General features: G+C 36.7%; 1 protein-coding gene across 1 annotated transcript in view; it reads left to right on the top strand.

The window, feature by feature from the left end:
• Positions 1–1,317: 1,317 nt before the first annotated feature.
• LOC309870342 (ankyrin repeat domain-containing protein 26-like) overlaps positions 1,318–14,938 on the top strand; it is a gene marked incomplete at both ends in the record, with an annotated part of 31,971 nt that continues 18,350 nt past the window's right edge. The window contains 5 exon segments of the mRNA XM_082742478.1: positions 1,318–1,504; positions 1,507–2,102; positions 2,104–2,139; positions 3,766–3,918; positions 12,722–12,799. Of these exon segments, the coding sequence (XP_082598604.1) occupies positions 1,318–1,504; positions 1,507–2,102; positions 2,104–2,139; positions 3,766–3,918; positions 12,722–12,799 (1,050 nt within the window).

Here is a 14,938-nt window from a genome sequence, read left to right as displayed (position 1 = left end):
CTCCCAAACCCCCTCCCCCCAGCAACCCTCAGTTTGTTTTGTGAGATTAAGAGTCACTTATGGTTTGTCTCCCTCCCAATAGTGACATTCTTAATGTCTTCATCCAAAGGGAGAGGCTTTTATTATTTTCCATAACCATAAGCTCAAAACTGTTGCAACTAACAACATATGTTTCAGTTTTTGGCAGTTATTTCTTCACCTCTCTCTCAATAGTTTAGCTTAACACTTCCACCGATGAACAGGAGGAAATGTATAGCCTGTTCAGAGACTTTATTTTGGATGTTATCTCTTACTTTTGAGAAGAGTAGCAATTTCCTCTAAGTAGTATCTTGTTTCATTATAAGGTGCCTTTGAAACAATCATATGTTAATGATAATTTATTGATGAGTATTTTATTCCTTATAAAATAGCTTAGTGTATTTTTCCCTATTTTGTATTTATTACCATTTTAAACATCATGATGAGGGAAAAAATTTATTGCAGCAGCAAATAGTCTCATGATTTTTCTGAGTTGTATAAATTTTACCTTATTTACCATCAGTATTTTGTGTGAAGTATGAGGCTTCTTTTGTCATTATGATTTATTCTAGAGAAGAGCTCCAGTTTCGTGCATAAGCACTAGTAATGGAGTAAGAAGACCTGTGGGAAGTCCTGCAGCTCACTTAATATTTTGAACCTCTCCATTCTAGAATTGAACTAAAAGAGTTCATTGATGTATGTGGAAGTGTTTATAGTATAGGGCCTAGATTTGTCAGTTATCAGTAGATTTAACTCTTATAACTGACTGTAGAAATATTAGAAAAGTAGAATTTCTAATGACTATTGAGAGGAAAAAGAATTTTAGGAAATTTCATCTGTTGAAATAGATGCAGAGCTAAGGATTTTACTGTGGCACACCTGTGTTAGATGTCAGACTGTAAACTTGATTCTTAGTGTAGTCAGATTTATTAATCTTTTATTTTAGGCTTTCTGGGTTTGTCATAAATTGGAGAAAGACCTTTCCAATTCTGAGATTCTTAAAATTTTTGTCTTGCTTTCTTTTTTCCTTTCATGCATTCATTGTCTTTAATTAAACTTTTGAAGCTTTGGGAATTTATGCTTGTATAAAATTTGAGGTTTAGACCCAACTTTATTTTTTTTCCAGTTCAATATCTACTTACTGCAACCTAGTCATTGTATAAACATAGTTTTTTCTTTCATTTCAGAGAAAAATCATCATAATGCCATTTTATTGTGTTCCAACTAAAAGTATCCTTTGTTTTATTTAGATTTCTAATAGTCATGAAAATGAAAAATATATGTTGTATTAAAAAATACATGTTGAAGGATCAAATCGCTATGCTAAGACTGGAAATAGACACAATAAATAACCAGAACCAGGAGAAAGAAAGGAAATACTGTGAAGACATGGACATTTTAAAAGAAAAGCATGTCAATCTTCAAAAGACCTTAAAACTGAATGAGGAAAGATTAACAAAAACAATACTCCAACACAGTGGACAAATGAAGCTCTGACCATTGAGAACACAGTGCTAAAGTCTAACCTGGAGAATGAAAAGCAAAACAAAGAAAGACTGGACAAAAAAGTTGAATCATACCGTGCTAGACTAGCTGCTGCTATACAGGATTATGACCAAAGTCAGGTGTCAAAAAGAGACCTAGAACTTGCTTTCCAGGGAGGAAAAGGCAAATGGTTTTGTGTACAGGACAAACTGAATTTTGATGTGTCTAACCTAAAAGAAGATGATGAACTTCTTTCTCATAACCTTTCTGAAGCTGAAAGTAAATTTAATACTCTGGAAACTGAGCTCCATTGCATAAGAGATGCTCTCAGAGAAAAGACTTTGGTTTTAGAACGTGTACAAAGAGACCGAAGTCAAACACAGTGTCAGAAAAAGGAAATTGAACATGCTTATCAAAGTGCACAAGATAAAGCGAGTAAATACATTGAGAAGCAGGAATCCTTAAAAGAGAGATTATCTCAACTACAAAGTGAAAATATGTTGCTTCAACAGCAACTAGATGATGCTCACAACAAAGCTTCCAGTAAAGAAAAGGTAGTAATTAATATCCAAGACCAGTTTCAAGATATTATAAAAAAAAAAAAAACTTCAAGCTGAATGTCAAAAGCAAGCTCTTGTAATAGAAGCAAGAAAGAGCAAGAAGAGTTAATCAATGAACATAATCTTTTAAAAGAAAGAAAGTAAGTATCCAGAAAGATAAATATTTTTCAAGCTTCCTGAGAAAATTCAAAGCAATATTTGATTATGGGTTATTGTTGTTGTTATGATTATTTTAGAGAGAAAGAATGCATCTGCACATGAATGGGAATGGGGCAGAGGTAGAGGGAGACAGAATCCCAGGAGGGCTCCACATTGGAGAACTCCACCTCATGACCCCGAGATCATGACCTAAATGATTATAGCTGAATTTTGAATCTACTTGAATATAAAAAATATATAGACTGTAAGTCAGCATAACTTGTATCCAGCCAATAAAAATTAGACTTGAGAGGTGCTTTAATTTGAATAAAATTGTTCTGTCTTCTATGAAAGTTTAAGAAGTTAAGTTATAAATTGTTAATAGATAGTAGGCTGATATTAATAATTTAATCTTATACTGCTAAAATGATAATTTTAATCCTTGTCATTACATTTTGATACCATGACAAACAGATAAGTAGAAAATGCTCAAAATACTAAAACGAGTATTTTAAAATTGAGATTCAATTAAGTGGATTAACTTGACAGTTAGCTCCAGATTTCCCAAATGAACTGAATAAAAAGTATAGTATCTCAGTACTTTTTATACATATATACATAAGTATAAATATATGTATATACATATATACTTTTATACATTTATATATTTATGCAAGCTATACATGATAGCTTTTTACACATTTTAGGCTGGTATAATTTTATTCTTATTTATATAAATTTGAATTTTTAATCTGAAATCATGTGTTCTTATGACCTTTTAATCCTTTGAAGGGACTTACTTTTCATTAAATAATAATTTGGGACAACTATGGTGAGCTTTAGCAAAACTATATTTGATTTAATCTTCCCACTGCTATTTATAACTTTTTAAGCAATTTTACAAATAATCTGCTCATTTCAAAGCTCAATTACTATCTTGTGGGCATAAGTTTGTACAACACAAAGAGAATTGTATCTCTGTAATTTATTAATTGGGCATTGGATCTTCATTTTCAGATTAATAAGGGGTGGCAGGATTCTTGTGTAGCAGGAATGGAGGTCAGGGAGAGAGGTGAAAGCCAGGTTATCTAGGATCGTGAAGGCCATTAGAATGACTTCACTTATGTTCTGAGATAGTTATCTATTAAAAGGATTTGAGCAGAGGATTGAATATGTGAGGAAATCTGACATTAATTGAAGCCTCTAATAAAAAAGAGGGAAAACATTTCATAATGTAGAATTTACCAATGTTAGTTCCACCTATATATTCATTTCTTTTTGAGACTTCAGTAGATTGGGAAGCTTTGGGAAAATTCATCCACAAGGAATGGATAGTGGGGCTGAATTAATTATCTAAGTAACATAATACTGACTAGGCAGGATAACATCTTTTTGTGTCTTTAACCAAATTCATTTAAAAGCCGTAATGTGTACATGTTAGGAAAAGGAGATGAATTAATGTTTATAGTGAAATTTTCCAAGAACATAGGTTAAAGTTATATATTGTTAACATAATTTAGTAGTAAGATGATTTTTAAAACCAGTAACAAAAATGTCTTATTAGGTAGCTGTGAGACAACTTCAAGAAGAAATGGCCAATACCCTAAAAACACAATCTATGTCAGAGGCTTCACTGAAGGTGACATCACGTTGTCGTATGAATTTAGAAGATGAGGTACAGGACTTAAAGAAAACACTGGCTCAGATTAGGAATCAGGTATGTATGAAATGTAACATGTCAAGTTAATCTATAGTTGGTTAAATAATGTGAAGTGTTTTAGGATGCTTATTTCCATGGACCACTTCATTATAATTGTATTTTCATTATAATTAATTTAGTATAATTTTAGTATCTTCACAATGTACTTATTTCTTAAAATTTGACTTTCATTCTGCTATTTGTGTTATACTGTTTTTTCTTATAGTAGTTACCCTTAGGAAAGTTGAAACTTACACATCATTCCTCACAAAAATTGAGACTTTTTTCCTATTAAAATTTTTTTTAAAGATTTATTTATTTATTTGTGGTGGAGGAGGGGCAGAGAGGCAAAGGGAGACAGAGAGAATTTCAAGTAGACCCCTGCCCAGCACAAAGCCCCCCACGTTGGCTTGATTCCATGACCCATAAGATCATGACCTAAGCTAAAATCCTGAGTTGGATGCTTAACCAACTGAGCTACCCAGGTGCCCTAAACAATGTTTTTTAATGATATCTCTGTTACCATGATGAGCTAAGCTGTGTGAAAGCAGAAGATAATGTTTAATGGAATGTTTCAGAAAATTGTCTTATTTCTCATCTTCACTTTTTTGAATGGATACAGAATCTGTACTGATTTCAGGATAACTTGTAAAGAAAAGTGATTTCACAAACCAGTTAAACTTAGGCATTTCCTTCATTTTCTTTTCCTTTTCAATATATAATAAATGGGGAGGAGTCAAGATGGCGGAGAAGTAGCAAGCTGAGACTGCTTCAGCTAGCCGGAGATCAGCTAGATAGCTTATCTAAAGATTGCAAACACCTGAAAATCCATTGGCAGATCGAAGAGAAGAAGAACAGCAATTCTGGAAACAGAAAAACAACCACTTTCTGAAAGGTAGGACCGGCGGAGAAGTGAATCCAAAGCGACGGGAAGAGAGACCCCGGGGGGAGGGGCCGGCTCCCGGCAAGCAGCGGAGCAACCGCGCACAAAATCAGGACTTTTAAAAGTTTGTTCCGCTGAGGGACATCGCTCCAGAGGCTAAACCGGGGCGAAGCCCACGCGGGGTCAGCGTGGCCTCAGGTCCCGCAGGGTCACAGAAGGATCAGGTGTGTCTGAGTGTCGCAGAGCTTGCAGGTATTGGAAGGGGAAAGCCGGCTGCAGAGACAGAGCCGACAGTAAGCTCACAGCTCGGTGTTACCTTGAACCGGTCGCAGGCTCGGTGAGCTCGGAGCGCGGCCGGAGGTCAGGCAGACGGGAGTAACTGGGCGCTGTTCTCTGAGGGCGCACTGAGGAGTGGGGCCCTGGGCTCTCGACTCCTCCGGGCCGTAGACCAGGAGGCCGCCATTTGTATTCCTGTCCTCCGGAACTCTATGGAAAGCGATCAGGGAACAAAAGCTCCTGAAAGCAAACCCGAGCGGATTACTCACCCCGGCCCCGGGTAAGGGCGGTAAGGGCGGTGTAATTCCGCCTGGGGCAAAGACACTTGAGAATCACTACAAGAGGCCCCTCCCCCAGAAGATCAACAAGAAATCCAGCCGAGACCAAGTTCACCTACCAAGGAGTGCGGTTTCAATACGAAGGAGAGCAGCAGAATTCCAGAGGAGGAGAAAGCCAAGCACGGAACTCGTGGCTTTTTTCCTGTGATTTTTTTTAGTCTTGCAGTTAATTTAATTTTTTCTTTTTCATTTTTTTTTTTTTCTTCACGCCTACGGGTAAAAAAATTTTTTTTTAACTCTTACTTTTTCTTTTGTAACGATTTTTTACCAGTTTATCTAATATATATATTTTTTCTTTTTTACATTTTTCTCAGGTGTTTTCTATTTTAAAAATTTTTTTTTTCTTTTCTTTTTTTTCTTTTCTTTTTTTCTTTTTTTTTCTTTCTTTCTTTTTGAACCTCTTTTTATCCCCTTTCTCCCCCCTCACGATTTTGGATCTCTTCTAATTTGGTTAAAGCATATTTTCCTGGGGTTGTTGCCACCCTTTTAGTATTTTACTTGCCCCTTCATTTACTCTTATCTGGCCAAAATGACAAGACGTAAGAATTCAACACAAAAAAAAGAACAAGAGGCAGTACCGAAGGCTAGGGACCTAATCAATACAGACATCGGTAATATGTCAGATCTAGAGTTCAGAATGACAATTCTCAAGGTTCTAGCCGGGCTCGAAAAAGGCATGTAAGATATTAGAGAAACCCTCTCGAGAGATATAAAAGCCCTTTCTGGAGAAATAAAAGAACTAAAATCTAACCAAATTGAAATCAAAAAAGCTATTAATGAGGTGCAATCAAAAATGGAGGCTCTAACTGCTAGGATAAATGAGGCAGAAGAAAAAATTAGTGATATAGAAGACCAAATGACAGAGAATAAAGAAGCTGAGCAAAAGAGGGACAAACAGCTACTGGACCACGAGGGGAGAATTCGAGAAATAAGTGACACCATAAGACGAAACAACATTAGAATAATTGGGATTCCAGAAGAAGAAGAAAGAGAGAGGGGAGCAGAAGGTATACTGGAGAGAATTATTGGGGAGAATTTCCCCAATATGGCAAAGGGAACGAGCATCAAAATTCAGGAGGTTCAGAGAACACCCCTCAAAATCAATAAGAATAGGCCCACACCCCATCCCCTAATAGTAAAATTTACAAGTCTCATTGACAAAGAGAAAATCCTGAAAGCAGCCCGGGAAAAGAAGTCTGTAACATACAATGGTAAAAATATTAGATTGGCAGCTGACTTATCCACAGAAACCTGGCAGGCCAGAAAGAGCTGGCATGATATTTTTAGAGCACTAAACAAGAAAAACATGCAGCCAAAAATACTATATCCAGCTAGGCTATCATTGAAAATAGAAGGAGAGATTAAAAGCTTCCAGGACAAACAACAACTGAAAGAATTTGCAAATACCAAACCAGCTCTACAGGAAATATTGAAAGGGGTCCTCTAAGCAAAGAGAGAGCCTACAAGTGGTAGATCAGAAAGGAACAGAGACCATATACAGTAACAGTCACCTTACAGGCAATACAATGGCACTAAATTCATATCTCTCAATAGTTACCCTGAATGTGAATGGGCTAAATGCCCCTGTCAAAAGACACAGGCTATCAGAATGGATAAAAAAACAAAACCCATCTATATGTTGCCTCCAAGAAACTCATTTTAAGCCCGAAGACACCTCCAGATTTAAAGTGAGGGGGTGGAAAAGAATTTACCATGCTAATGGACATCAGAAGAAAGCAGGAGTGGCAATCCTTATATCAGATCTATTAGATTTTAAGCCAAAGACTATAATAAGAGATGAGGAAGGACACTATATCATACTCAAAGGGTCTGTCCAACAAGAAGATTTAACAATTTTAAATATCTATGCTCCCAACGTGGGAGCAGCCAATATATAAACCAATTAATAACAAAATCAAAGAAACACATCAACAACAATACAATAATAGTAGGGGACTTTAACACTCCCCTCACTGAAATGGACAGATCATCCAAGCAAAAGATCAGCAAGGAAATAAAGGCCTTAAATGACACACTGGACCAGATGGACATCACAGATATATTCAGAACATTTCATCCCAAAGCAACAGAATACACATTCTTCTCTAGTGCACATGGAACATTCTCCAGAATAGATCACATCCTTGGTCCTAAATCAGGACTCAACCGGTATCAAAAGATTGGGATCATTCCCTGCATATTTTCAGACCACAATGCTCTAAAGCTAGAACTCAACCACAAAAGGAAGATTGGAAAGAACCCAAATACATGGAGACTAAACAGTATCCTTCTAAAGAATGAATGGGTCAACCGGGAAATTAAAGAAGAATTGAAAAAAATCATGGAAACAAATGATAATGAAAATACAACGGTTCAAAATCTGTGGGACACAACAAAGGCAGTCCTGATAGGAAAATATATAGCGGTACAAGCCTTTCTCAAGAAACAAGAAAGGTCTCAGGTACACAACCTAACCCTACACCTAAAGGAGCTGGAGAAAGAACAAGAAAGAAACCCTAAGCCCAGCAGGAGAAGAGAAATCATAAAGATCAGAGCAGAAATCAATGAAATAGAAACCAAAAAAACAATAGAACAAATCAACGAAAGTAGGAGCTGGTTCTTTGAAAGAATTAATAAAATTGATAAAACCCTGGCCAGACTTATCAAAAAGAAAAAAGAAAAGACCCAAATAAATAAAATCATGAATGAAAGAGGAGAGATCACAACTAACACCAAAGAAATACAAACTATTATAAGAACATACTATGAGCAACTCTACGGCAATAAATTTGACAACCTGGAAGAAATGGATGCATTCCTAGAAACATATAAACTACCACAACTGAACCAGGAAGAAATAGAAAGCCTGAACAGACCCATAACCAGTAAGGAGATTGAAACAGTCATTAAAAATCTCCAAACAAACAAAAGCCCAGGGCCAGATGGCTTCCCGGGGGAATTCTACCAAACATTTAAAGAAGAACTAATTCCTATTCTCCTGAAACTGTTCCAAAAAATAGAAATGGAAGGAAAACTTCCAAACTCATTTTATGAGGCCAGCATCACCTTGATCCCAAAACCAGACAAGGATCCCACCAAAAAAGAGAGCTATAGACCGATATCCTTGATGAACACAGATGCGAAAATACTCAACAAAATACTAGCCAATAGGATTCAACAGTACATTAAAAAGATTATTCACCACGACCAAGTGGGATTTATTCCAGGCCTGCAAGGTTGGTTCAACATCCGCAAATCAGTCAATGTGATACAACACATCAATAAAAGAAAGAACAAGAACCATATGATACTTTCAATAGATGCTGAAAAAGCATTTGACAAAGTACAGCATCCCTTCCTCATTAAAACTCTTCAAAGTGTAGGGATAGAGGGCACATACCTCAATATCATCAAAGCCATCTATGAAAAACCCACCGCAAATATCATTCTCAATGGAGAAAAACTGAAAGCTTTTCCACTAAGGTCAGGAACACGGCAGGGATGTCCATTATCACCACTGCTATTCAACATAGTACTAGAGGTCCTAGCCTCAGCAGTCAGACAACAAAAGGAAATTAAAGGCATCCAAATCGGCAAAGAAGAAGTCAAATTATCACTCTTCGCAGATGATATGATACTATATGTGGAAAACCCAAAAGACTCCACTCCAAAACTGCTAGAACTTATACAGGAATTCAGTAAAGTGTCAGGATATAAAATCAATGCACAGAAATCAGTTGCATTTCTCTACACCAACAGCAAGACAGAAGAAAGAGAAATTAAGGAGTCAATCCCATTTACAATTGCATCCAAAACCATAAGATACCTAGGAATAAACCTAACCAAAGAGACACAGAATCTATACTCAGAAAACTATAAAGTACTCATGAAAGAAATTGAGGAAGACACAAAGAAATGGAAAAATGTTCCATGCTCCTGGATTGGAAGAATAAATATTGTGAAAATGTCTATGCTACCTAAAGCAATCTACACATTTAATGCAATTCCTATCAAAGTACCATCCATCTTTTTCAAAGAAATGGAACAAATAATGCTAAAATTTATATGGAACCAGAAAAGACCTCGAATAGCCAAAGGGATATTGAAAAAGAAAGCCAACATTGGTGGCATCACAATTCCGGACTTCAAGCTCTATTACAAAGCTGTCATCATCAAGACAGCATGGTACTGGCACAAAAACAGACCCATAGATCAATGGAACAGAATAGAGAGCCCAGAAATAGACCCTCAAATCTATGGTCAACTCATCTTCGACAAAGCAGGAAAGAATGTCCAATGGAAAAAAGACAGCCTCTTCAATAAATGGTGCTGGGAAAATTGGACAGCCACATGCAGAAAATGAAATTGGACCATTTCCTTACACCACACACAAAAATAGGCTCAAAATGGATGAAGGACCTCAATGTGCGAAAGGAATCCATCAAAATCCATGAGGAGAACACAGGCAGCAACCTCTTTGACCTCTGCCGCAGCAACATCTTCCTAGCAACAACGCAAAAGGCAAGGGAAGCAAGGGAAAAAATGAACTATTGGGATTTCATCAAGATCAAAAGCTTTTGCACAGCAAAGGAAACAGTTAACAAAATCAAAAGACAACTGACAGAATGGGAGAAGATATTTGCAAACGACATATCAGATAAAGGACTAGTGTCCAGAATCTATAAAGAACTTAGCAAACTCAACACCCAAAGAACAAATAATCCAATCAAGAAATGGGCAGAGGACATGAACAGACATTTCTGCAAAGAAGACATCCAGATGGCCAACAGACACATGAAAAAGTGCTCCATATCACTCGGCATCAGGGAAATACAAATCAAAACCACAATGAGATATCACCTCACACCAGTCAGAATGGCTAAAATCAACAAGTCAGGAAATGACAGATGCTGGCGAGGATGTGGAGAAAGGGGAACCCTCCTACACTGTTGGTGAGAATGCAAGCTGGTGCAGCCACTCTGGAAAACAGCATGGAGGTTCCTCAGAATGTTGAAAATAGAACTGCCCTATGACCCAGCAATTGCACTATTGGGTATTTACCCTAAAGATACAAATGTAGTGATCCAAAGGGGCACGTGCACCCGAATGTTTATAGCAGCAATGTCCACAATAGCCAAACTATGGAAAGAACCTAGATGTCCATCAACAGATGAATGGATCAAGAAGATGTGGTATATATACACAATGGAATACTATGCAGCCATCAAAAAAAATGAAATCTTGCCATTTGCGACAACATGGATGGAACTAGAGCGTATCATGCTTAGTGAAATAAGTCAAGCAGAGAAAGACAACTATCATATGATCTCCCTGATATGAGGAAGTGGTGATGCAACATGGAGGCTTAAGTGGGTAGGAGAAGAATCAATGAAAGAAGATGGGATTGGGAGGGAGACAAACCATAAGTGACTCTTAATCCCACAAAACAAACTGAGGGTTGCTGGGGGGAGGGGGTTTGGGAGAAGGGGGTGGGATTATGTACATTGGGGAGGGTATGTGCTCACCGTGCTGTGAAGTGTGTAAACCTGGTGATTCACAGACCTGTACCCCTGGGGATAAAAATATATGTTTATAAAAAATAAAAAATTAAAAAATATATATATATATAATAAATGCACAGAAATATTTAGATCATGTATACTATATGCACCTAAAAGAGAGAATTAAGAAAATTATCTAGGCCTTGCAATTGGATTTTTTTAAAGCTTTATTGAGATAGATTACACATATCATACAATTCACCCATTTAATATGTGTAGTTCAATGTTTCTGAGTATATTGATAGAGTTGTGCAACCATTACTGCCATCAAGTAGAACATTTTAATTACCCTGAAAAGCAGCCCTTAGTCCTTTCCCCCAGGTTCAGGCAACCACCAGTCTACTTCCTGCCTCTATAGAGTTGCCCATTCTGAATATTTCATATATAGGGAATCACACAATGTGTGGTCCTTTGTGACTAGCTTCCTTTGCTTAATGTTTTTGGGGTTCATCTGTGTCATAGCATATATCAGTGCTTCTTTCCTTATTATCAAACAGTACTTCATTGTGGGCTAAAACCCTTGTTCATTCATCATTTGTTGCACCTTTGGGTTGTTTCCACTTTTTGGCCATTAATAATGCTGCTGTGAACATTCATTTAGTTATTGTCTGGACATCTCTTTTTATTTCCCTGCCATCACAATTTATCCTCTCAGTTAATTGGGTTGATTTCACCCTCTCTTAGTCTTTTTTTTCAGGGGTACAGGTCTGTGATTCATCAGTCTTACACAATTCACAGCACTCAGCATAGCGTATACCCTCCCCAATGTTCATCACCCAGCAACCACATACCTCGCATCTCCCTCCCCTCCAGCAACCCTCAGTTTTTCCCGAGATTAAGAGTTTGTCTCCCTCCCCAGTCCCATCTTGCTTCATTTTTTCTTTCCCTACTCCCCAAACCCCCCACGTTGCCTCTCAAATTCCTCATATCAGAGAGCTCTATCATAATTGTCTTTCTCTGTCTTGACTTATTTCCCTCAGCATAATACCCTCCCTCTAGTTCCATCCACATCATTGCAAATAGCAAGATTTCATTTCTTTTGAAGGCTGCATAATATTCCATTGTGTATATACACCACATCTTCTTTATCCATTCATCTGTTGATGGACATCTAGGTTCTTTCCATCGTTTGGCTATTGTGGACATTGCTGCTATAAACATTCGGGTGCACGTGCCCCTTCAGATTCCTACATTTGTATCTTTAGGGTAAATACTCAGTAGTGCGGTTGCTGGGTCCTAGGGTAGCTCTATTTTCAATTTCTTGAGGAACCTCCATGCTGTTTTCCAGAGTGGCTGTCACCAGCTTGCATTCCCACCAACAGTGTAGGAGGGTTCCCCTTTCTTTGCATCCTTGTCAACACCTGTTTCCTCACTTGTTAATTTTAGCCATTCTGCCTAGTGTGAGATGGTATCTCAGTGTAGTTTTGATTTATATTTCCTGATGCCAAGTGATGTTGGGCACTTTTTCATCTGTCTGTTGGCCATTTGGATGTCTTCTTTGCAGAAATGTCTGTTCATGTCTTCTGCCCATTTCCTGATTAGATTGTTTGTTCTTTGGGTGTTGAGTATGATAAATTCTTTATAGATTTTGGATACTAGCCCTTTATCTGATATGTCATTTGCAAATACCTTCTCTCATTCTGTCAGTTGTCTTTTGTTTTTTTTTTAACTGTTTCCTTTGCTGTGCAAAAGCTTTTGCTCTTGATGAATTCCTAATAGTTCATTTTTGCCCTTGCTTCCCTCGCCTTTGGGGATGTTTCTAGGAAGAAGTGGCTGAGGTCAAAGAGATTGCTGCCTATGTTCTTCTCAAGGATTTTGATGGATTCCTATCTCACATTGAGGTCTTACATCCATTTGGAGTCTATTTTTGTGTGTGGTATAAAAAGATGGTCCAGGTTCATCCTTCTGCTTGTGGCTGTCCAATTTTCCCAACACCATTTGTTGAAGAGACTCTCTTTTTTTCCATTGGACATTCTTTCCTGCTTTGTTGAAGATTAGTTGACCATTGACTTGAGGGTCCATTTCTGGGCTCTCTATTCTGTTCCATTGATCTATGTGTCTGTTTTTGTGCCAGTACTATACTGTCTTGATGATGACAGCTTTGTCATAGAGCTTGAAGTCTGTAATTGTGATGCCTCCAGCATCAAGCCCTGCGTTAGGCTCCCTGCTCAGCAGAGGGCCTGCTTCTCCCCCTCCCTCTGCAGCTTCCCCTGCTTGTGTTCGCTCTGTCTGTCAAATAAATAAATAAAATGTTAAATAAAAAAACACAAAAACTTAATTATGTTGAGCATCTCATCTTTTTATGTGTGTTATTATCCATTTCTATATCTTCCTTAAGGACTGAATCAATTACTTTGCCCATTTCTTTCTTGGATTGTCTTTTCATTATTGTAAGAGTTATTTGTATATCCTAAATACAGATCCCTTATCAGATATAAGATTTTCAAATCTTTTCTCCTATTCAGTAGCTTGCCTTTTCACTTTATTGATGGTGACATTTGAAGCAAAGAAGTTTTTAATTTTGATGAAATACACTTAATCTTTTTTTGTCTTTTAGTGTCATATCTAAGAAACTGTTGCCAAATCCAGTCACAAATGATATACCTATGTTTTTTTTCTAAGAGTTTTATAGTTTTAGCTCTTACGTTTTGAGTTAATGTTGTATATATGCTATAAGGTAGAGGTCTAATTTTATTACTTTGCGTGTGGATATCCATTTGTCCCAGTACCATTTGTTAAGAAAAGACTATTCTTATTCCATTCAATTGTTTTATACCCTCATTGAATGTCAGTTCACCATAATATAGCAATTTCTTTTTAGATTGTCAATTCTAATACATTGATCTATATGTCTATCCTTATGTCATTGTCCAATCAAATTTTATGATCTTCCCTAGTTGTCTTGCAAATTACTCACTCACTTATGTAATAATAAAAAGTCATTGTAGTATAACTTAACTTTACTCCTGTAGACATTTTTTGCTTCTTAAAAATGAGACTTTTACCAATTATGCCTTGCTGACTCCATGATATGATGAGAAGTTAGGCTCAAAAAGATAAGAGTCCTATTTCTTTTCTCCATTCATATCTTTAGTCTCTCACTCAGTGCCTAGCATATCCATTTTTATCAAATCTTGGTTGTAGGATCTGCTGTCTACTATTTACTTCATTATGTTTTATGAACTTGTTATAAAGTGTAGACTCATCCATAAATTTCACCATCTAGGAAGGAAAAGATGAACTCTGGGCCTTCAGCTTTTCTGTTTTGAAATCTTGCTAATCCAAAATTGCAACTCACAGTTAGATACTCTTTTGACCTGGTTCTTGTGTATAACACTGGTTTTGATCCTGTCCTTGGCACAGATCCTACATTCTTAGAAAACACAGTTGTCTTTATCCATCTTCTTTTAGTTTAAATAAAAAGATATGCAATATGCAATTAATGGAATAAACATTTATTACATTATTTCAAGAATACAGCTGTAAATTATCAGGTTTTACTTAATGGAGTTATCAGAGACAAATAGTAGATAATCAGTTTGAATTCCAAAAAAAATTTCAAAGCCTGTTTGTATGATATGGGAAAGCTTTGTGGCACAACATAAAGATGAGATGGTCTTACTTACCTCCCCACATAAACAAGCTTGGACTAAGTTAAAGGAGAAGTTATATTTAATTTAAATAGTGCCAAAGGACAGTACTGTTGGGTTGCTACTGAAAAGATTAAAAATGATTCCATAATGTTCTCTTTATTTCCTCACTGATGAAAGCAGAATAAAGATTGAGTATTAGATTGATTTTAAAATACTCAAAGCTGCCTATTCTTCTAGAATTTCAGTTAGTGGAGATCAGGTAAAAGATCAAATTTTGGTTATTAAACTATATCTAGTTTTTCAGCTATTATATTTCAAATCATATTGTTGCAACTGCCCCTCAGAACAATGTATTACTTAAACTATAACCCCTGGAGGATTTTACTG

This window comes from Mustela nivalis (genome assembly GCF_964662115.1).
Source record: "Mustela nivalis genome assembly, chromosome: 7".
NCBI lineage: Eukaryota > Metazoa > Chordata > Mammalia > Carnivora > Mustelidae > Mustela > Mustela nivalis.
Note: the sequence above shows the minus strand (reverse complement) of the source record. Positions and strands in the feature narration are given on the sequence as shown.